The 21486-nt window shown below is 41.7% G+C and overlaps 6 protein-coding genes across 8 annotated transcripts; 2 read left to right on the top strand and 4 right to left on the bottom strand.

The window, feature by feature from the left end:
* Nucleotides 1-80: 80 nt before the first annotated feature.
* Nucleotides 81-1476, top strand: LOC27206230 (zinc finger protein 500). Its single transcript, XM_016169581.3, has one exon. It carries the CDS (start codon nucleotides 171-173, stop codon nucleotides 1200-1202), a length of 1032 nt encoding a protein of 343 aa, XP_016031794.1. The 5' UTR covers nucleotides 81-170; the 3' UTR covers nucleotides 1203-1476.
* On the bottom strand, nucleotides 1320-2189 carry LOC6737998. Its single transcript, XM_002084777.4, is given in 1 exon segment — nucleotides 1320-2189. A coding segment is annotated over 1 exon segment (624 nt). The 5' UTR covers nucleotides 2175-2189; the 3' UTR covers nucleotides 1320-1550.
* Nucleotides 2190-2743: 554 nt separating this feature from the next.
* LOC6737997 (digestive cysteine proteinase 1) lies at nucleotides 2744-5153 on the bottom strand. The gene is made up of 3 exons (XM_002084776.2): nucleotides 4976-5153; nucleotides 3537-4526; nucleotides 2744-3457 (listed from the first exon to the last, which is right to left on the bottom strand). Exons 1-3 carry the CDS (start codon nucleotides 5022-5024, stop codon nucleotides 2847-2849), a joined length of 1650 nt encoding a protein of 549 aa, XP_002084812.1. The 5' UTR covers nucleotides 5025-5153; the 3' UTR covers nucleotides 2744-2846.
* A 623-nt stretch (nucleotides 5154-5776) lies between these two features.
* Nucleotides 5777-21333, top strand: LOC6737993. Of its 3 annotated transcripts, XM_016169582.3 has the most exons (8): nucleotides 5806-6391; nucleotides 13110-14185; nucleotides 15423-15569; nucleotides 15641-15802; nucleotides 15953-16129; nucleotides 16439-16645; nucleotides 19641-19933; nucleotides 20074-21333. In XM_016169582.3, the coding sequence occupies exons 2-8, from the start codon at nucleotides 13768-13770 to the stop codon at nucleotides 20242-20244; spliced, it is 1575 nt and encodes a 524-aa protein (XP_016031793.1). In that variant the 5' UTR covers nucleotides 5806-6391; nucleotides 13110-13767; the 3' UTR covers nucleotides 20245-21333. The 3 variants fall into 3 exon arrangements, with proteins under 3 accessions (XP_039149684.1, XP_039149685.1, XP_016031793.1); XM_039293751.2 differs by lacking the exon at nucleotides 20074-21333 and having other exon boundaries at nucleotides 5783-6391; nucleotides 16439-17307; nucleotides 19641-19804; XM_039293750.2 differs by lacking the exon at nucleotides 20074-21333 and having other exon boundaries at nucleotides 5777-6391; nucleotides 16439-19783.
* LOC6737996 (DNA-binding protein HU 2) lies at nucleotides 10704-11407 on the bottom strand. Its single transcript, XM_002084775.2, has one exon. The coding sequence runs from the start codon at nucleotides 11330-11332 to the stop codon at nucleotides 10823-10825; it is 510 nt and encodes a 169-aa protein (XP_002084811.1). The 5' UTR covers nucleotides 11333-11407; the 3' UTR covers nucleotides 10704-10822.
* LOC6737995 (pre-intermoult gene 1 protein) lies at nucleotides 12114-12657 on the bottom strand. The gene has a single exon (XM_002084774.4). It carries the CDS (start codon nucleotides 12613-12615, stop codon nucleotides 12154-12156), a length of 462 nt encoding a protein of 153 aa, XP_002084810.3. The 5' UTR covers nucleotides 12616-12657; the 3' UTR covers nucleotides 12114-12153.
* Nucleotides 21334-21486: the final 153 nt, after the last annotated feature.

The raw sequence follows: 21486 nt of genomic DNA, 5'->3' as shown, positions 1-21486 counted from the left end.
AAAACATCTTTAAATCATAAATCAAAGCTGATAAATTAATAAAATGCAAAGCACAGCTGATTATTCGGTATTTTTTCGGTATATTCCAGTGATTGGTATTTTATTTTCAAGTTGCATTTTGTTGATATTGCTTATTTTTGATCCTGCCTACGAAACTCTAGAAATCGGCCATGATGGACATTTCGCAAATGTGCCGCGTTTGCAGGGACGAATCCGACTGCCTGTTGGATATATATACAGAGCCATGTGCCTCCAATCGGGTCCAGGAGCCGGAGCCGGTCTTGGCCACAATGCTGAGGGAATGCAGCGGATGCAGCGTGAACAAGGAGGACGGAATGCCACAGTTCATCTGCGTGGAGTGTGCGGAGGCCGTAAGAAATGCCTATCGGCTAAGACGGCAATGCCGAAAGAGCCATCAGTACTTTGACCAGCTGCGGCTGATGATGAAGGAGCTGGACGACATAGAGTATTGCCTGAATATAAAGGATAGCATAGAGCCACAGATGCCGGTCTCGGTAATTAAAGGTGCTGCAACGCCGGATACATCCGAACCTCATGGCGGGGAACCTCTTTTAGTTGAGCTTGTACAGGTTAAGTACATGTCTCCAGAGCCGCAGCCAATGTCTTCTCCTCTACCAGACAACAATGAGCATGAGCTCGCGCAAAGTGATGCTCCAATAGAGACGCCAGACAATAAGTCCAAGAGGAGGGCGAGATCCTACTCGGATAATGACTCATGGAGCCCGGATAGTGACCTTGACCACGAAGATGATGATAAAACCTGGGACGCCTCAATACGGGACAAACCGAAAAGGGGTCGCGGACCATATCGGTGCAAGCTCTGCAAGCAGTCGTTCATCCAAAAACAAAACCTAGTTATTCACATGCGCGTACATACTGGCGAGCGACCCTACAAGTGCTCCCTATGTCCGCGATCCTTTGCCCAGAAGGGCAACCTGCAGAGCCACACACGTTGTCACACCGGCGAGCGTCCCTTCGGTTGTCCGAACTGCCCCAAGCGCTTCCGGCAATTCTGCCAACTGCAAGTCCACACGCGGACTCATACTGGAGAACAGCCCTTCAAATGTTCCATATGCCAGCAAAGGTTCAAGCAACTAAACGGCCTACAGAGACATATGACAACTCACACGGGAGGGAAGACACGGACGAGCCAAGAAACAAAAAGAAATAAGCTTAAGTAGTTACGATTTGTTAAAGGTATATTCATATTTTCATATTTTTATAATCCATATAATCCTTCTTGTTTTAAGTCGACAAAGCTAGTATTCGCAACCAAAGTGAGAAATCTGCTTAAAAACTATTGTGAATCGATCCGCTTATCATTTATTTATTATATTATTATCAATATGAGAACATAAAATTGTTTTTAAAACTACACTCCATATGTACTTTCATCATTAGTCCCTAAATTGTTTCTACTTAAAAAATATATTGAACTTATTTTTAAAATGATGACATAAGATGATTAATAACTATTGTAGTTGTCTATAATTTGCCAAGCGCTTAATGATGGGCTGAGATCGGTAGGGCTATTTAAGAGTTTTTCGTTTGGTCCTCGTGGATACTTTGGTGTGGGTGCGACTGTGTAGGGTCAACTGTGCCTTGCCGGTGAAGCTTTTGGGGCAGTCGGGACATTTGAAGGGCCGCTTCTTATCCACCTCGTTGTTGTTCTTCTTCAGCTCCTTATCGTCCCCGTCCTCCTCCTCCTCCTCGTTTTCTCTCTTGATGGGATCCGCAAAGTCCCAATCCTCGGCCTCCAGGAGATCGCATGTTTCCTTGTCGCTTTGCTCCCTCTTCACGCGCGCTACGTATTCCATGGTCCTGGTGTAGCGCCTCTTGAATCTCAAGGCCTCACGCAGTTTTATCAGGCACGGCTCGCAAATCTTCAGCGGAAAGCCGTCCCCGGTATCCACTGGATATGCGCTGCAGATATTCAGCAAATCAGCCGGCGTGGGCTCCGGCTCCTTGGTTCTCTGTAGATCGGCGCTCAGCCTGTCCCCCCAGCTCTTGTTGTCGTAGATGTCTAGCAGATCATCCGACTCGTCCATGCACACTCGGCACATCTTCACTAATTCATTCATGTCTTCGGGACTTCCTTCGATTCCAAGCAAATACTATTCAAAAATAATAACTAAACCGCATCGAATGACCATCAAGCGATAGCAGAAAAATACCAATTGGCGCAATTCCAGGGATGCAACATCTCTGCCAATAAATATGCATTTAAATTTCAGACTTATTTTTTGTATTAGAAAATTACTTTATAAATATATATTATATATAAATTATGTACAAATGAACAATTAATATAAAATTAAAAGTAGTGTAGCAGTACAAATTTTAAAATCAGTTGAAAGTATTCTTTATGGTAAATTTGTAATTTATTGCAATTGAAAAACTAAATAAAATTTATTATTTAAAGTAAAGGTCATTAGAACTAATTAAATGTAGACTTTATAGAACAGTTTTCATAATTACATGATTAAAATTTTTTAAAAATGTAGCGAGTTTTTACTGTAGAAATTATTTCCACTACTAATGGCAAAGACCCCGATTCGCATAAAACTGTTGCAACTTGCGCAAAGTTCAACTGGTAACTGGTCATTGTCTTCCAGGCTTATCGGACTTAAGAAACACCATGGACTGCGCAGATAATGGCCCAAGCTAAACATAGCTCCATCTCCGGCCAGGCGGAGCAGTGATAAGATTCAAAAGACTTGGATTACAAAAGAGTTCATGAAATGTATTGCATATTTAGCGCCCTGGGGGCGTGGAAATAAAAAGGGTACACAAAATAAGAAATATGTAGGTGGGAGCGGGACGATCTACATCTCCACGTAAGTGGGCATGGTCATAACACCGCAATTGTTCTTCTTGGCCGACATCAGGATGTAGCCATCGTTGCCCCAGTAGGTGGACCACGAGTTCTTCACCAGCCAGTAGTCCTCTCCGTTGATGGAGCCATAGCCCACGGCCAAGACAGCATGATCCAGTCCATCTACATCGTTCTTGCACGTTGGCTCATAGTAAACTCCGTGCGAGTAGAAGCTAAATGTCTTGGGAGAAGCATCAATGGCCACCGACAGAGGACCGTGCTTGAGCAGAGCCAGCTTGAAGGCATTCGGATCGTTGGAGGTCACATTGACGAATCCCTTAATAGGTGCCACCAGCGTCACGTTGTTGACGTGACAGTAGCCATCCTGGCCCAGATAGGGACCGTACTCCTCCTCCGTGGGCACTCCGCCGGACTGCAGCATCCACTGGTAAACGCGGAAGTCCTCGCCACCATCGCAGCCATTGTTGCCATAGGCCCACGAGCAGTCAATCAGCGCCTGCTGGGAAAGCCGGACCAGATTGCCGCCGTTCTTCAGGAAGAAGGCGCCCTCCAGGTGGCCAATGGTGCCAAATGACCAGCACGATCCGCACACAGATTGATCTAAGGGTAGTTTACGTTTTAAGCAATTAATTATTATCAAAGACATCTAAGTAAGAACTTATGGAATGAAAGAACCCACCCTTCACCGGAGTGACAGCGCCGTATAGGCGCCAGTCGTACTGGTCGGGAATCTCGTCCTTGTACTTGGGCACATCATAGGGGAACGGTTTGCCGGTGTTGTAGATGCCGGATGATTTGTATCCGCGTCGTGCCTTCAGCTCCTCTTCGGTCTTGTCGGCCAAGTGATTGACGGCCAGCGTGTAGGTGAGTTTGGCCCGGTTCTTGGAGTGGATGTAGCGCAGGTTCTGACGGAAGATGTTCTTGCGATGCTCGTGCTCCGTGTCGCTGTGATAAGCAACTCCATGCTTGCGCTTGAAGTGATGGAAGGCCTTGTCCACATGCTCATCGGTTCCGGATATGAACTCCTGCATGGGATTGAAGGTGGCATAGTGACCGGTGCCGGGTCCGGGGAATCCGACGCACTGCAGGCTGTCATCGATCTCGAACACCTCGTTGGGAATATCATCGTGCTCGTAGCTGTCGTAGTCCAAGTAGTAATGATCGTAGTGGGATCCCAGCAGGGTGTTATAGCCCCTCATCTCGTAGCGCACGGGAATGGGCATTCGGCTGGAGGGATAATGAGGCGACTTCTTGTACCGCACCCACAGCGTATAGATGTTCTTCTTTTGGCCAATGGTCGACTCCAGGCGGAACTTGTCGCACGTGTAGCCCAAAAAGGACTCGGTGCCCACCAAGCTAAAGGGTTTCGCATCGGGCAGGATGCTCTGAATATCGACAGTCTGGTCGGCGGTACCATTCACCTGCAGACAGGTTAGCTTGTTGTTCTCCGTCTTGGTGGTAATCGGTGCCAGCTTCAGCAGGGTTCCGTACTGACCCTCGCCAGCCAGCTGGTACGTCTTCACCATTCCGCCGTAGTAATCGATGCGGGATCGCTTCGTATTCTTGTCATACCAGGCGTAGAAGGGTTCCGCAATCTCGGCATACGGAATATACAGGGTTCCTTTGACTATGTAGTTTGGATCCCATTTCGGTGGATTCGTGGCATTTGCTATTGTCGTTGGCGAAAGTGTGGAGAGATTCAGATGAGAAAAAAATGAGCGGGAATTTGACAATAAGAAACGGTAAAGGGCAGCCATCGAGGCTCAAGCTCACGCCATTGCTTATATACGTTGTATATATGTACATATGTATGTACATATACACAGCTGCGGTCAAAATAGCAGTACATGCCCACTGGACGGAATATAATTCTAACCATTTAAAAATCAAATTACGTTTATTTGATCTAATTTGAAAGTTAAATAAAAATGTAATTTTTTCACTTTTTAAATATACTTTATGGCAAAAACACTGATAAGGCAAAGTTTCAATTCTAAAACGATGACCTCGATTGTTTTAATATATGCCTGTGTGCATTAGTTTAAAGCGCACACAAACGCAGAAACAATTATTCTTTGTTTGGCTAAACACTTCAGCATTCTAACGTCTATAACTCACCTGAGAAAGCCAAGCCTGCGAGCAGGGCTAAAGCTAAAAACACTTGCATTCTAGAGAATTCACCAGAGAATTGTATGGAATATTAATTGATCCCGACTTTACTAAACTACCTATCTTTTCGAAGAATTAAACTGTTCTGCCGGCTCAATAGTCCGACTGCTTTAACAACAACTTTCTATGGGTGAGAAGATAACGCCGCCGTGAAAAACATCGGTATTCATCGGTTGAAGAGCTTTTAAGTTTATAATAAGAGCTTATCAACGGTTTTTGGTTTTTTATGGTAGTATTTTATTCTACAAGTTATTCGCAATTCTATGTAACCCGTTAACATTTTTTTTTAATTTAAGAGCATTTCTTTATTAGTAATTGACTTTTAAAGAACTTAAATCTCAATTCTGTTAACTTACTCAAGAATTGCTTCTTTATTTTAATAAAATATCACATGCTTTGATTTTGTAGCTTAAGAGGTATAGTTTCAATTTTCAATATTATTTTAAATATCGATAGCAATTAAATTTTTTATTGCACAGGGTGCACATGGTTATACCGATATTTTATACATCTAGTGTGACCATAGTGCTCATCACTGAGATTAAATGTTTTTGTTTTTATTTCAAGATATTGGATGCACTTCCTTCGGGCTAAGCTTTTAATAAAAAATATTCAAGATTAAAATAGAACGATTTTCTAGAAAAAAAGATGAAACCGTGTCTTGGGATCGGAAAAATTCAATTTTTAAATTTGTTAAACAGCTGACAGTTAGGACGAATAGGCAGTCAGTCACTCATCTGTCTCATCACAACGACTCTCTCTCTGCTCTCTCATTTCTCTCAGAGTCCTGGTCAGCGATATAAAGTCTCATCCCCGCTTCGGAACTTGAACCTACGCCAAGTTTTGCTGCATTGCGCCCGCTCTCCACCGAGCCACCGATAGTCGGATAGCACGGGATCCCGAAAGGACCCCGAGCAGATGTCAAGCAACCACCGAAGGAGCAGCATCGTCGTCGTTGTCGTCCTCGCCCACACATCGTTCTTTACCGTTACAGCTGTGGGTTCGGCTCAGTACCGTTAAGTTCGCCAATCGCACAAGTTCGATTCCCAAATCGCATGGTTTTTTTTATACCAGCAAGAACTAGACAACACACAGATATCTGGGAATGTTGTAAGACGTGGATTAATGCACTGCAAACCGTACAAGTGCGCCGTACAAGAAAACGCAATTAAAAGTGCATTAAAAATTAAACGAAAAGTGCTTGTGTGTGCGTGCCAGTGAGGCTAAAAGTTTTGCCTGCCCCGAATTGGCAAAAGTTAAATGTTTTAAACGCCAAGTTAGGCGAATTATGTGAAAGTTTCAACTCGATAGGCGAAAACACAATGTTTCTGTAATTGGCAGCGGAGGAAAAGCAGTCCGAAAAAGGTAGCAACGTTGCTGAAAATGAAATCAAACTTTGATTTATCGCTGATTGGTTCCTTATTGGCTGTTTTGGCAGGCATTTTGAATCCCCACACAAAAACAAGAACTCCCAGACGAACATATACATATGTACACGATCCATCCACATACATAGGTACTACAATACAATACATATGTACATAGCTGTTGGCGTATATATGTATGTGTTTTTGGTTCAAATCTGTATAGTATTATGGGGCTAGAGGAGCATTTCCTGCCCTTGTCACAGTTGTTACATTTTCTCTATTCCGCCGCTCACCAACTCACACAGTCGGTCATCAAAAAGTCAACAAAAACAATATAAATTATGTTCGTGGAAAAGCACAAGCAGCAGGATGCTAGGAGACCTTGAATGCCTCTTAAGGTGTAATTGGATATTGACGTGGAACGAAAATTTCATTTTGAGCAGCGAATAAGAGCTTCTTTGTGAAAGGATTGTTTGCAATATGAAGCATTTTTGTTTTGCCCTATTAGCCCAATTGATGTGATTCAATATGTACTTAAAAATAATATAGTCTTTTAGGGAGAAATAATTAACCATTTAGTGCAGATAATCAAAATCATAGGTGCGAACCTAGCAAATCTGTATTTAAATTTTTATTCTATGTTGAGAATTAGCAAATAGTAACATTTTATTTCCATTTAATATTATACTAGTAAATGTAGTTTTTAGATAACAAAGCAAATTCCTGGAAATAAGCTGAAAGGTACAACTTTTTTATTTATGAGCCCTTCTCAAAAGTTTGCCAAAAAACATTTTTTAATTTTCTCACGTTTTAATCTCTCGCAAAACTGGCGAATAGTTCGTTTTGGTAGCATACTTTTACGGGTCACGGAGTCCGTAACTTTGAATTTGTGGGAATCAAAATCTGTAAGGCCCAGCTGACTTGGGCTCCCAGTGAAAGACAAAAGCCAAGCACACACACACACACACAAATAGGCGCGCGCGTGTGTGTGTGTAACCAAAAAATTGTAAAACTTTTATTACCTTAGAGCAGGACACGTTCCGAAGGGAAAACGGAAAGTGCTAAAATATATTGCATGTACGTATACACGTGCATGTGTGCGCTACTCTCTCTCTCTCTCTCTCGCTCCGAATGTGTGCGAATGTTTTTGTGTGAATGTGATTTGTGTGCGTCTGCGGGTCCTCTTTCGCTGTGTGTAACCTACATTTTAAACGGCATCGGCATCGGCGACACATAAGAAGCCAAAAGCCGTGGCCGAAACCAAGTGGGCGGGAGTCTGGGGGCGGTGGGGCATTTCGGCGTATGTAAATTTGCCTTTATCAGTGCCTAAAAGTAGGACCCCCACACACACGCACACGAGTGCAGTTTCCGCAAAGCCCTATGTACCGCTAGAAACAACGGTACTCTCTAGGGGCAGGCGCACCGCTCTCCCGCTCTCTACGACTTTCTCTTCTCGGAGAGGAAGGGAGACAGAGAGAGAGAGAGGGACAAGCTTCGGCGATGCAGAATGCAGGATGATGTTTGCGTTCGTTGCTTCCGTTACCGTTACTGTAACGGTGCCCCTCTCCCTTCGGAGAGGTTCTGAGGTATATCCTAGTACACACACACACAAACACATAGAAGTAGCAGGATGTGCGTTCATTCACATTGGCATTGCAAGTGTGGGCACTCAAAAAATAAGCTATTTTGGTCTACATGGTGTAAAAAAGGGTTAAAAATCCAAAGAGGAATAATAATGTATATAATTGTACATATAAAATTGTGATTTGATGTGATCTTATTAATTTGGAAGATTTAATATGAAAGTCTTATAAACTATTTATTTTAAACGTCAATTAAATAAATATATGTGAAACATAAATAGGCATTACGAAATCAATAATCTAACTAGATTCACACAAGCCGGAAACGTAGCGAACATTATTGATTCTGTCTGAATAAAATGAAATTGGAATTTGCAACCCCCTTTTTAGCAGTGTATACAATGTCCACTAAGCCCATGCCAATCCCTTTCGTTCTCGACTGCGCTTGTTATTGGACTTGCATTTCCGCTATGCCGCTTCTTGCCGCAGCCGGTGGAAATTTATATGCAAAGTGCTGGAAGGGATTGCATTATGCACATTTTAATGGTTTGCCGAGACATAAAAATATCTCGCACTTACATAAATTGCTCTGCTCTTTGCTAGTTACTCGCTCACTTTCTTCGAGTCCTTTGCCCCTATGCCCCTTGTCCTGCTGACAAAAACGCCATCGCTTATAAACGTGTCGGTAATTACATAAACATTCTGCCCACCGTCGGGTTAGAAATATGCACGTATTTTTGTTTGCCAACTAAATGCCTTGTTAGAGAAAATTTCTTTGGAGTGCGGAAACTTTTAGTTTCCCTGCTCTCTGCCACTTTTTGCCGCTCCGAAGGAATGGAAAATGAATTGCCCTCGAGGAAATGCAAATTGTTTTTCAAATTATACATCCACAAGGAGGAAGTTTATGTCTTTGTTGGGCGTTTAAGATTGTTATCAAAAAGTGAGCAATGTGAAATTCTTAAAAGTTTGATTTATGTGCTAAATATTGCTAAAGATATCAACTTAGAAATTATAATAGATTGTTTTTGGTATAGAACTAGTATATCTACTATAGAACGATAAAAATATGTGGGTAAACAAAATTCCCTAAATATTTATCCATATTTCAAAAACAAGGACAAGATTATCTCATAATTTAAAACAGATATTTCACGAAACCTAAATCGTCGTCGTTCTTAAATTTCCAATTCATTTAGCACAAGTCTGTGCCCCATCTGATTTGCATTGCAAAACATGTAAATGTCAAAAGCAGTATCTAAAATGTGACGATCTGCTCCTCCTGAGGTGCCCATCAACGTCAGCAGCCACACCTACAATCTGCATATATCGGGCACTTGCCATCATCATCACATCATTGTGAGTGCTAACCAGACCAACACCACCGACCGCCATCATCCTGGCCGTTATCATCCTCGAAGGCAAACACATATTCCATTATAATTCCCGCCGCTGTCTCCCACTTCATATCCCACTTCTGGCTATTTTTATGCCATTTCTGCATTGTTCATTGTTTAGCGCACATTATCGCATTTTCCTCTTAAGGCATCAGCCACAGATATTACAGCAGCCTTATCCTCCGCACCCACCTCCTCTTTGATTCCACGTCAGCCCATTGCCTACAATTGCAAACGGTGTTAGTGTGGTGTAATACCCTGTAAAAGCTTAGCTAGTTGGGGGATCCTGAAATAGGATACTTATAACATTCACGGTCATCAAAGGTATCCACAGTACCAATCTAAATATATAGATAACTACAAATCTAGTAGATACATATTTTCGATAATTTTCAACCATTTCCTGGTTGGTGTAGATATAGACTGTGGTCATCCCAACCGAAGATTCCCGGCGAATCTACTAACCGATTCATATACCCTGGTGATCTGGTGTTTGTGGGGGGAGGGGGGAAACTAAAACGATGATTCAGATTGTTGCCACACTTGGCTCACTAAGCGGCACAGCGGGTGCCACAAGAGGAAACATTCGTGTGGGTGTGGGTGTGGGTGTGCCTATGGATGTGTGCTTTGCCGCCACCAACACACTGGAAGATTGGATCTCTCTCGGGCAAACACAAACACTTGGATGCGGAGTGGCTTTCATCTGGGCCGCAGTACACTGGATACACGGGATTTCTGTTGGCAATGCCACTGCCAGAATGTCGGCATTGAAATCGAAAACAATGGGCCCATTGTGGCGGCCGATGGCGCTACTCATCCTCCTCCCTTTTCGTTATCCTTTCGCCATTAAACAATTGTCGCCTGTGCGCATCAGTAATTAAGTGTCCCTGTGCATTTATGTCTACATGTATGAGGGCATAATTACTATTTATAGATGCTATTGGCTTTCGTCTAAATAGAAACACAATGCGCCAATGCGCTGGGATATGTAAATGTGAACGCCTAAAAATATGCAGCAAAATGCAGCTGACTTAAAATTGCTTCGGTAATACTAGGCCACTATTTATACTAATCTGGCTGCAGATTATATTTAAACGAAAACAGTTTCTTTATTATTATTAAATTAATATTTCATTCAAGGAATTTGTTTTCTTTTAGGGAATATTGATTTCTAGTTGCCTTTCGATTTTAAGTGTTCAGAAACGGTTGCTAAAGATTAGTTTCTACCAAAAGAATGATCAGTGTGTTGTAGAAAGTGTTGTATATTTTGTATTAATAATATATATTTTTGGTAAATTACAAAACGTCTCATTATCTTTGTTTTTTTTTTTTAATGGATTTTATGTACAGAAAACAACATATGAAATATTCCGAGACTAATGTAGATTCTACAAGATGTCTCTTGGTCTTCCTAAAAATCTGATGTTAGAACTTTTAGTGACTATGAATGATTTATCCTGTGCGTTTGCGTTTGTTGGCGGCGGCATTCGCCTTCTTCTTGGCTGCCACAGGTGTCTTCTTCTTTTGGGCAACAGGTGTTTGCTTCTTGGCAGGCGCGGCTGCCACTGCCTTGCGTTTGGGAGCAGCTGTGGTGGAGCGTCTTGGAGCCAAGGTGGTGCGCCTGCGCCTTCTATTTCTGCGGGCAGCGGCTTTCTTTGCCTTGGTTGGAGTTGATTTGGAGGCCGTTTCTGCGGAGGAGCTATCTCCAGTTTCTGAAGAACTAGCTGTGTCAGTTTCAGAGCTATCGGAAGCTTCGCCGGAGGAGCTGTCCTCGGAGGTGCTAGCATCATCTTCTGAGCTACCGGATGCACCAATACCACTTTCCGAACTGGACTCTGCATCATAGTCGCCATAGTAGTCATCACCATAGTCGTAATAATCGTAATAGTCATCGGCAGTGTCATCAGCACCCGCTACGAAGGCAACCAATATGGCCAGGCTTAAAACCAACAGCAGCCTCATATTTTTTTTTGTATCTATAGAGTCAACGAACAGATAGGTAACCTTAGTTATAAACGTCTGAGGTTAAAAGTCCTCAACACTGGGTATTTATAGTTTTTTCTTCTCTGAAGAAATTTAAAAATATATAAAGCTTTTTTACATTATTTTTCTATGTACATCTGTAGAATGCAAATATTGGTTTTTTAAATTCATCGTCTTAATTTTCGGTGGCTTAGAACAGCTGTGTGTATGCTACTTGTATTTGTTTAACATTTTTCGGTTGCTTTATGTTGAACTTATGAAATTATATTTCGTATTAGAGCAGGCAAAAGTAATATAAACTCTTTTATATTAAAAGAGCCAAGGTTATTCCGATCTCAAATGTTTTATCTGGATCTTTGAACAATTTGTTTATGGTTTACGCATTAGTCGACCTGCTAGTAGTCTTATAGAAAAAAAAGTTCTTTTAGATAGGACATTAAACGTCTTTAAAGTTATATAATTCTTCAAATATATGCGGTGTATGTTTTTGTTCTATCAAAAAGAAATTTATTAACATATGGCTGAAAACAACACGTGCTGATTAAAAATTGTGGAAATTGTTTTCTTGCCTTTTGAACATCGGCTGAAATAGTTCAATATATTTCAAAACTTTTGTGATATTCAAGTTTTTTACAAATTTAATAATAATAAACAACCAATATATTCTTGATAAATATTATTATAATTATAATATATTAACACAAACCCTAACTAATAATGATATAGAAAAAAATCTTGGTAATTTTGGGAACAGTTTTTTTTTTTTAATAATTTGTAGCTACGAATATAATAAACTGGATTTATCCAGAGCGCCTGCGTTTGTTGGCTCCAGCATTTGCCCGCTTCTTGGCGGCAACAGGTGTTCGCTTCTTAGCCGCCCTCTTGTTATTATTTTTCTTGGCAGCGGCGGCATTGCGACGTTTAGCTGCTGCCCGATTCTTGTTGTTCCTGTTGTTTTTCCTGGCACCAGCCCTCTTGTTCTTTTTGGCAACTGGAGCAGCAGTTGGTGCTTCCGTAACATCGCTAGAGCCCTCGTAGTCGTCATAGGAATCGACGTCCCCCGAGTCGTTTCCACTGTCGACGTCAGTGGAGCTATCAGTACTGTCTCCAGAATCTGCAGTGTTGTCTTCGGAGTTTCCTGTAGTGTCGTTGTCATCAGCGTAATCGTAAGAGTAATCTCCATCGTCAGACGAATCAGTTGTCTGGGCCACAGCCACGTGGGCTACGAAGACTGCCAATGCCAGAACCAGAAGAAGTTTCATTTTCGTTTTGGGGTGATTCTGTGATCTAAACGAAGAAAGCTCAATTCTCTGGTTTATATACCAACATATCAGTCGAATCTCGTTTTTCATGAATCAAAAGTAAATATGATTAAATATATAAGTAAACACACACACATTCGTTTACTTTGGGCCAGCTGTGTAGATGTTTTTTGATTATCAATTTGTTTTAGAAATTGTAGATGATAATATTAACCCCTTGTTACCTGTACAGACTTTATATAAATCAAGTAAATATATAACGTTTTATTTTGTGAAATAAAATAATTAATTGTTTGGCGGCTACAATATAATACAAACGTTTATAGATCCACTTTATCTACACGCAGTAAAAATGGCTTCACGTTCAGAAAACGTTTTCAAACGCGTAATCTACGTGATTATTTAATGTGATGGCACGCACTAGTCATATTATTTATGGTTATTTTAGTTAAAGCACAAATTTATATGTTTGACCTTTTTTCGTGCAATTTCAGCTCGGGATAACGAGCCGCGGCAGACCGAAAGAGAAGACCAACCCAGATTCGCAAAGTTCGTGCCATAAATCTGCAGTTTGCATGGAATTAATACCCGACTAGAAGGCGGCGGCAGACGTGCAGCGTTGCTGCACATGCAACACACATTAGTGGGTCACTCGAAGATGATGACGCTGCTGACCGCAACCGCAACGGCAGAAGTACAAACAACAAAAACAAGCGCCACTCGAGCCGATTTGTGGCAGCGGGGGCAAATTATATAAAATTATCATGCAGGGCAGGCAGCTAGCTAGTTGGCCACTCGACAACGGCAGGCGGGACAAGGCTAAACATCATCATCATCAGGAGCAGCAGCAGCAGCAGGAGCACCACTACCACCACCAGCAGCACCAGGAACAACAACAGCGGCCGGCGACGTATACGTAATGTGCAGCATGACGTATACGTAATGTGCACCGGGGTTTGGCCAATTTGTCCAAAGCGAGCTATAAACCACTGAGGCAGCGGAAACGCAAACGAAAACCGAAACTCGAGCTGCAAACTAAAACATAAACTGAAACTGCTAACGACGCCAACGGAAACTTCTTGGCCAAATGGCGAAAGTTCGCAAACAATTGCGAATGTGTTGAGTAGCGGTTGGCGGTGCGAAAATGACAAAATGGCGAAGTTAACGTTGCCTTGTCTACTGCGGCGACTGCAGCTGATGGCGCTGCAATTGCAACTGCAACTGCATCCACAGCAACAACATCAACAACAGCAGCAGCTGCATCCACACGGCTGCCACCTGATGGCCATGCAACTGGGCCAGGCCGTGCTACTCTACGGCTGCCTCCTCCTGCTCCACGCCTCCGTGTCCGCCTCTGTCCTGGCCACGTCCTCCGACTCGGCTGCCATTCCGATCTTGCTGAACATCTCCAGCACGATGGAACTGGATAGCGGAACGCAGCAGCAACAGCATGAGCATAGCGAGAAACGCACGCGGAAGCGTGATGCCGCCAATGTGCCTGATGATGACGACTATGGCAGTTATCCGGACGACGTCGACGAATTGGAGGCCTTGCTTAATAATAAGTCAGGTGGGTTCGGGTTCAAAAATCACATCGATTTATTTCAAAAACTATTTTAAAGCTCTTGAGAAACTATAAAACAAATAAGTTTAAAGAAATCCCAAATTCTAGAACTATAAAATAACTTGCATCTATTTATGTTGCACATATAATCCCAGTTTTGCAGCTTTTATTTTTGTTTAAATACATACACACCAGTTACTTAATTAAGTCCTTAAATACAAGTACTTGCTGTGAAAACTTATCTGTGCGCCCCTTTTGTATAATCCCATTTCGTAAATGAATATTTGTGGCTGCTGCATTTGCGAACCGAAATAAATGGAATTTTTGTTGATAATGCACTTGGTCGGCGCTGCATTTCGTTAGTTTGCATTGACCTTTGCTCGGTTGCGGATTCCCAAGCCCAAAAACCGCCGAGATCATGAGTGCCATAAATTGCACAACATCCAGTCGCCATTCCGGGTCCTTTCATGGTTGTTGTTTAACTTTTATTATTGGCACGTCCTGTGCACCTTGTGCCGCATCTGCCGCAGCAGCTGCAACTGCATGATTCACGGTCCCATCCATTTTATCTTGGCCACGATGCGGGAATTACCAAATACCAAAGCACACGATGGTAGCCCATTATAAGTGTTTCCAAAAAGCAAATTGAGATTTTAATGCAATTGATATTCGGTGTGCAATTAAATATTCAATTTTGATGCAATTTGCATGTCAACGGCGAAAGCTGATAGTAACATTTAATATATGCATATTTGCAACTACTATGAACAACCAATTTATTTCTGACAAATTTGGTAATTTGCGTTGTTAATGTGTCAGCCTATAATATTGGTTTCTAAGAGGATTGCATTTCATATTTGTTTGCAGACAATTAAATTTTATGATTTACGGTTGGTCTGAATTCTGATAAACGTACGAAATATTTTACCACATTTGATAATTTGTTAGTAAATTACTTCTGAGAAAAGTGCATTGTAAATTCCATTTATAACTATAATTCCTTTTCGCTTGTATTGCAATTGTGAAATATTATATATTTTACAGTTTAGTGGCAAGCATGTGCACACATTTTTTTTCAACACCAATTGATTTTAAATACCAATTAAGAGGAATATTTAAAGCTCAATAAGTCCTTAAACTGTGCGCCAGGCTTTTGCTCGTTTTGATGGCCTGACATTCATTTAATTTGCATTCTTTTAAAGACGTCTTAATTGTTAATGCAAATTGGGTTTGCGCATTGCAGCTAAGGGGAAATATATTGGAGCGCCGTGCAACGAGCTAAAGTGTGACGTCAAGCTGCTGCACGTATCCTGCGACAAGGATTCGCAGACCTGCAGCTGCGAACGCAACTACCCAGTGCAACTTGGACTGATAAAGGGTTGCGCCAAACGTAAGAAGTTCTTGCTGCTGCTCAGCATATGGATTAGATATATATTAATTACCAATATCATTGATTTACAGCTAAAAAACTGGGCGATCAGTGTTTCTACGACGAGACCTGCATCTACAACGACGAGAACTCCCTTTGTGTTCAGGTGCGGCACAATGCGATGTGCCAGTGTGCCAGCGGATTTCACTCAGTCAGCTACGTGAAGCCAACGCGCCGTGTCTTTTGCACTCCAGGTAATATTTTTTTTACTCAAATAAACAACTTAAATGGTTCTAATATATCGTAACATACTTTGGAGCATAAGTAGCATTAGCTGCTGTTACCTAAAATCATTATGTTACCAATTATGGGAATTCATGTTTAATCATTTTTTATTTCTATAGATCTCAGCGAACTGAGCTCGGATCTGCCCACCTTGTTGGGCGTCTCCACGGGCATAGCAGTTCTGGCCGGGCTCATCTGCATGGTGCTGCATCTGTTCAGCAAGACGAAGTATCCGCGGCATCGAAATTACGGAGATGCCAGCATTCCGCCGCCCATTCTGTATTCCAGCGATACAGGTGAGTGGTTCAATCTATTCTCCAATGTCCACAATGTTATGTCCTTTAGAAAACTAAATAATTTTTAATAAAGATACAGATTTATGTTCTTTTCGTAGTGAACTAATAGCATAACAATACATCCTTTACTCTCAACCCTTCATCTGTAAACTGAAATAGAATAATTGTTTTATAATTAGTTATTCTTTTTTTATATCTGGTGATCTCCATTGTATAACTACCTCTTTATATATTTATATATATTTATTTGTTAGCTTGAAGTTTGTACTGATATTCAGCTTACTCATAACTGTATGACCTTGTTTTCAGGGATACCGCTTACCGTTCACTCGGCGCGTCCGTCGTCGCGTTCCAGCATCCGGTCGACGGGATCGATTGGCTCCTACGGCAACCGACGAGCCTCGGCCGGCGGACTGGGCGGGGGTGCCGCCGGAGGCGTGGCAGGCGGGGCCGGCGGTGGAGGGGCGTCCGGAAGCGGCGGCTCGAAGGGCATCCTGGTGTCGACGTCACGAACAGGTGCGGCTAGATCGGCCGCCATATTGCTCATATCGTGTCACATAGCGGCGGTGTCCAAACAGAATTCCCGGGCCTCGTCGCGGCACACATCCGGAGCGGGCTGCAGCCAGCATTCGCGGGACGACCTTGATGATGGTGGTGGTGGCGGTGGAACTGGCAGTGGGAGTGGTTGCCGCAGCTGCGAGAGCACGCTCTCGATGAACCGCCACCTGCAGAAGCAACTGAACCACCAGCGGCATCTGCTCAGCTTCGAGCTGTCGCCGGCGAGGTCGAGGAATCAGGATAGATTTAGGACATTATTGGGCATGAATGGCATTGAGAATTTTGGGGGCAATGATGATGAGGACGATGAGTGCGGTCCGCATAGCATAGAACCCAGCACAACAGTCCCTCATGCACATGATGCCCATGCCATTGCCCATGCCGATAGCGATCCGGCTCATCCTGGTGCTGGCGGTGCTGGTGGTGGTGGTGGTGGTGCTGGTGGTGTTGGTGGCTACGGCTACAGCTACGGCTATGGCCATGTCGGTGTGGTTGGTGGTTACGGCGATGCCGACACCAATGGCGGCGACTCCAGCGGCGGATTCGCCACTGGCGCCGAGCTGCATCACCTGCAAATTGGCGCACTGCCCACGCCGGCGAGTGAAACGCCACGATTTGCGGTAAATCAACTCAAGCATCAGTCATCCCGCATCCATTTGTACGATCGTGTGGTCTGCTCATCCCCATCCGCATTCCGCATCGCCATGTCCATGTCCATGTCCACTCAAAATATAGAGACACTTCCACATCACAACAAAAACAAAGTCAACTATATGCTACTCGTATCTGTTCAATGGTTGCATCCTCTCCTGGTTAGAGATCAATTTCAAAGTCTGTGCTAGCCCTTAGTTTGTATTTTCATTTCTCTAACTCTGAACTCTAGATCTTTCAGTCTTTAGTGTACGATCTTTCCATTGTTGAATTTGTACATTTGAATAATACAGACAGTATATTTGAATCATTACATTATTTTTAACATCTATTGTTCTGTGAAAAATTTAGATATTCTATCAGATATTATATATCGCAAATGATGTCCTTACATATATATTTGAATATCGTATCTATTTTAGTATACGAGAAAAATGCAAATGCTAGACTCATTCCAAATTAAGTACTAAAAAATTCGTACAGTTAAAAAGCATGGGAATTTGTAATTCAATTAGAAGAGCAAAATTCGGCGAATGGAATTTGATTACATGTTTTATTGTTCATGACCCGGAAATACTCGACAACGGAATACTTTGTGACTCATTTACATTGTCCAAATGAATCCCCCCTGCATAGTTAACAGAATTCGTATTAAAATCATGTCTCATGTGCCATAATTAAATCGCGCAAATTGAGTATTCACATAATCATGTATCGTTAATTCAGCTCAGTTTATTTACAGTTGAAATTTAATTTGTGTACATTGGCGTTGGTTAAACCTGTCCCCCTGCTTGTCTAATTAGTGTTTAAATTGACAACTCTGTCTAGTTAAAAACGATAAAGTTATAAACAAATTTTACGTTTCTTGATGATCGATGTTAAATGTGCTTTCGAGCTCCCTCTGTTTCCAAATACCAAGTTGTTAAATTGTTTTACTTTTTCTATCGTTACCAAATAACACACACACACACACACACACAACGCAATACACGCGCACAAAGCCACAAACTAATTAATCAAACTGTTAATGTTATTAAACGAATAACTAATGTAAAGGAAATGTTGTTAAAAAATCACGGATTCTAAGGATGATGAGTAATACATTTCGACAAGATGATATTGAAGCAATATGGCGGTGACTATGTTCATAGAAAATCTATCCAAACTAACACCGAATACAATGTAATATAGCATAACCCCACACGATTTTCTAGCTAATATATTCAACTATTGCAAATTACGAACAAATTATACCACTCTCTCACATAGACACAAAGAACACGCACACAACTGCAATTGCATGCATCCTGCCGGCAGCTAAGGATACTTGTCTGCCGCCAGGATTTTCTACGTCACTCAACCTCCGGCTGACCTTTGCCTGAACTTATTCGGTTGAGTCCTTAAAGCCCTACACACATAGACACACACACATACACTCTCACACTTACAGACACACACACGAATCGATAAACGATATGAAAATGTTCTTCCATATATGTTAATCCCGCAACTCTATATGTGAATGTCCTGCGCTTCTTGCTCTTCTTCTACGTCTACTACTTTTCTTCCTGTGCGCCTTGAATTTTTCAACTAAAGATGACATCATTTTGAAAGAAAACTTTTCGTGTATGAAGTTCCTGTTTGTCCTCATTCTTATCCTACAGACCAGTTGCGAGCTCCTTGGCAAGTTTAGCGAATTGTTATCCAACATTTTGGGACTAGTTGTAGGGAAAAGGTCAATACGTTTGTACCACTTGTCGTATACGTAATTTTATCTCGAGGGTTAGTTACATGTGTATATTACGTATGAAAAGAATAAATTTATGCTGATTAAAGAAAGTTTTACATGTTGTAAATGTTCTAAATCGTAATTAGTAAACAATCAAGAGTAATAAATGAAAAGTTTAATTTTAAATTAAAATATATATAATTCCTAAAAGAAAGAAAACTGTAAACAAAATTTTTTAAATTCCGGTTTTAAAGTACTTGTTAGGTTCTAGTTACAAACAGTTTTGAATTAAAATAACATATTTTCGAAATACAAGCAACTTAGGAGTCTATAGCCAATCGCACTTGCTTAGCTTGCTTTCCAATCGCATCGGAATGATCTTTCGCTGTGGCTTTGCATCGCTGTCGCCTTTCTTTCTCATATCTAAATTACTATCTTTCTCTACCACGCCGTTTCTTCTAACCAAAACGCTCCGATACTCACTCAGTTTTGATACAGCAACCCCATCCGTATATTTCCCCACATCGATTCACCTGGCTGACACCTTTGTGTTTTTGCTTGCTTCGTTTGTAGGTTCTCGAAGACCAAGTCTAGCGTCGGTGCACAGCACCAGCTCCTCGGTGCGCAGCTACAGCATGATGCGCTTCGAGAAGGAGACGCAGCAGAAGGAGATTCGGCAGGAGATGAAGCTGCGACTGGCCCGATTGCAGCAGCAGCAGCATCTCACCCAGAACAAGCCGCAGATTGTCATCGGTGAGGCGTTGATGCAACATGGCGCCCTCAGTCGCGTCACCATGGCCACGCCCAGTCCCCTGACGCCCAACTCACTGGACGAGCTGCTGCCATCGGTGGATGAAAACCAGGAGGTGAGTTGGAACACCTGGCCAAGTAAATGAGGGGTCAATTTGCTTAAAAAAATTATAGAAACTTTCGAAAGATATTGCATCATATTCTAAGAATTACAAGATTAGGTTTTTCGTGGTTATTAACTAATTCTTATCCACAGTATCCTCCCCGGCTGGAAACAACCCTTAAACAGTTCATACAGCCTCAGGCCGGCGGAGCCTCGGGTTCCTCTGGAGCCGGGGCTGCTTTGAGAGCAGCTGCCTCCCAATCATCGCCAGGCAGTACGAATGGATACCACGGCCCCTGCAGCTCCTCGACTGAGGCCCTATAAAGTTAGTGCATAAGTAGGCCCGAGTTGTAAATTAGATCGTAAGTAATCGAAGATTTCTCATCTAATTTGCGTAGTAGGAGACCGTTGCTACTTAATCTTAATTCAAATTGAACGTCAAACGTGTTGTAGTCAGGCTTAAGCTTAGTGAGTAATATTAGACGATAAGCGAGTTCCCAAACTAGAAGACAGCCTTTGTGTGTATTATAATGCGTAGAGGAGCAAATCGAAACATTTTATACGTGTGTGTATATTGTCATACATTTTTTGTAGAAGTTATACAAGGCCAAGTGTAGGGGATTTGAAAATGGCGAAGACCGATTCGAAAATTGCTGCTGAAGAATTGATATACCACTTGGCTTTTCATTTATGTAGATCGATATGAATTGATTAGCTTAAATTAGTCTAGTGTTTATCGTTAGTGTGAGATAGTACTGATAAAATATACGCAATATGAATTTATACAAAATCGGTTTATACAACGGTAGTTTCTTGTAAATTGTACTCACGATGATAATTGATAATGATCGGATAATGCCAGATTGTTCTAGCTAAATCAATAATTACGTTAAGCCATCGCCACGAAATAAATCAAAAGTGTTAATAGATCAAAGTAAGAGAAATTAAGCCAGGAAATGGGGATATTTGGTTCTTTGTAGGAATAGAAATCTAAACGCATATTCCGATTGCCGGATGTGCATAGTCAATTTTAATTTACGACTTACGAATTTTTCTACAGAGGCGTTTCAACTGAATACAATAATCGAAAAAAATGTGTAGATCAAATGTAAATTACTTACTCGATGGTTATATTATTTAATATTTGATACCAAGGTTGTTGACCGTAGTTGATGTGCTCTACATCGTTTGGTTCCATGATTTATCCTATCTATAGATCCGTTCTCAATAGTACGAATTACAGCAGCTATAAAGATCGTTACATATACATCTATACAAGCATATACATATGTATGTGCGTATTTGTACTCAACTATGCTATACATGCGATGAGTAGACACATATCTGGAGTTCGGTGTTGGTTTGATGTTGGGAGTATATAGAAATAAATGCAATTTTGTGTTTTCAAACAAATCAACGCGTTTTACTATGTCAAAACTAAATCATATACCCAATCGAATGCTCAAGTCTAATCACATAGCACTATAAAAAAATCTGTCCAACTAAACCAAATCAATCCCAAATCATATCAAAACTAAATCCAAGCAAAAGTTCTACAAGCCTGTC

This window comes from Drosophila simulans, chromosome 3L, assembly GCF_016746395.2.
Source record: "Drosophila simulans strain w501 chromosome 3L, Prin_Dsim_3.1, whole genome shotgun sequence".
NCBI lineage: Eukaryota > Metazoa > Arthropoda > Insecta > Diptera > Drosophilidae > Drosophila > Drosophila simulans.
This window is presented reverse-complemented; position numbering and strand designations above follow the sequence as displayed.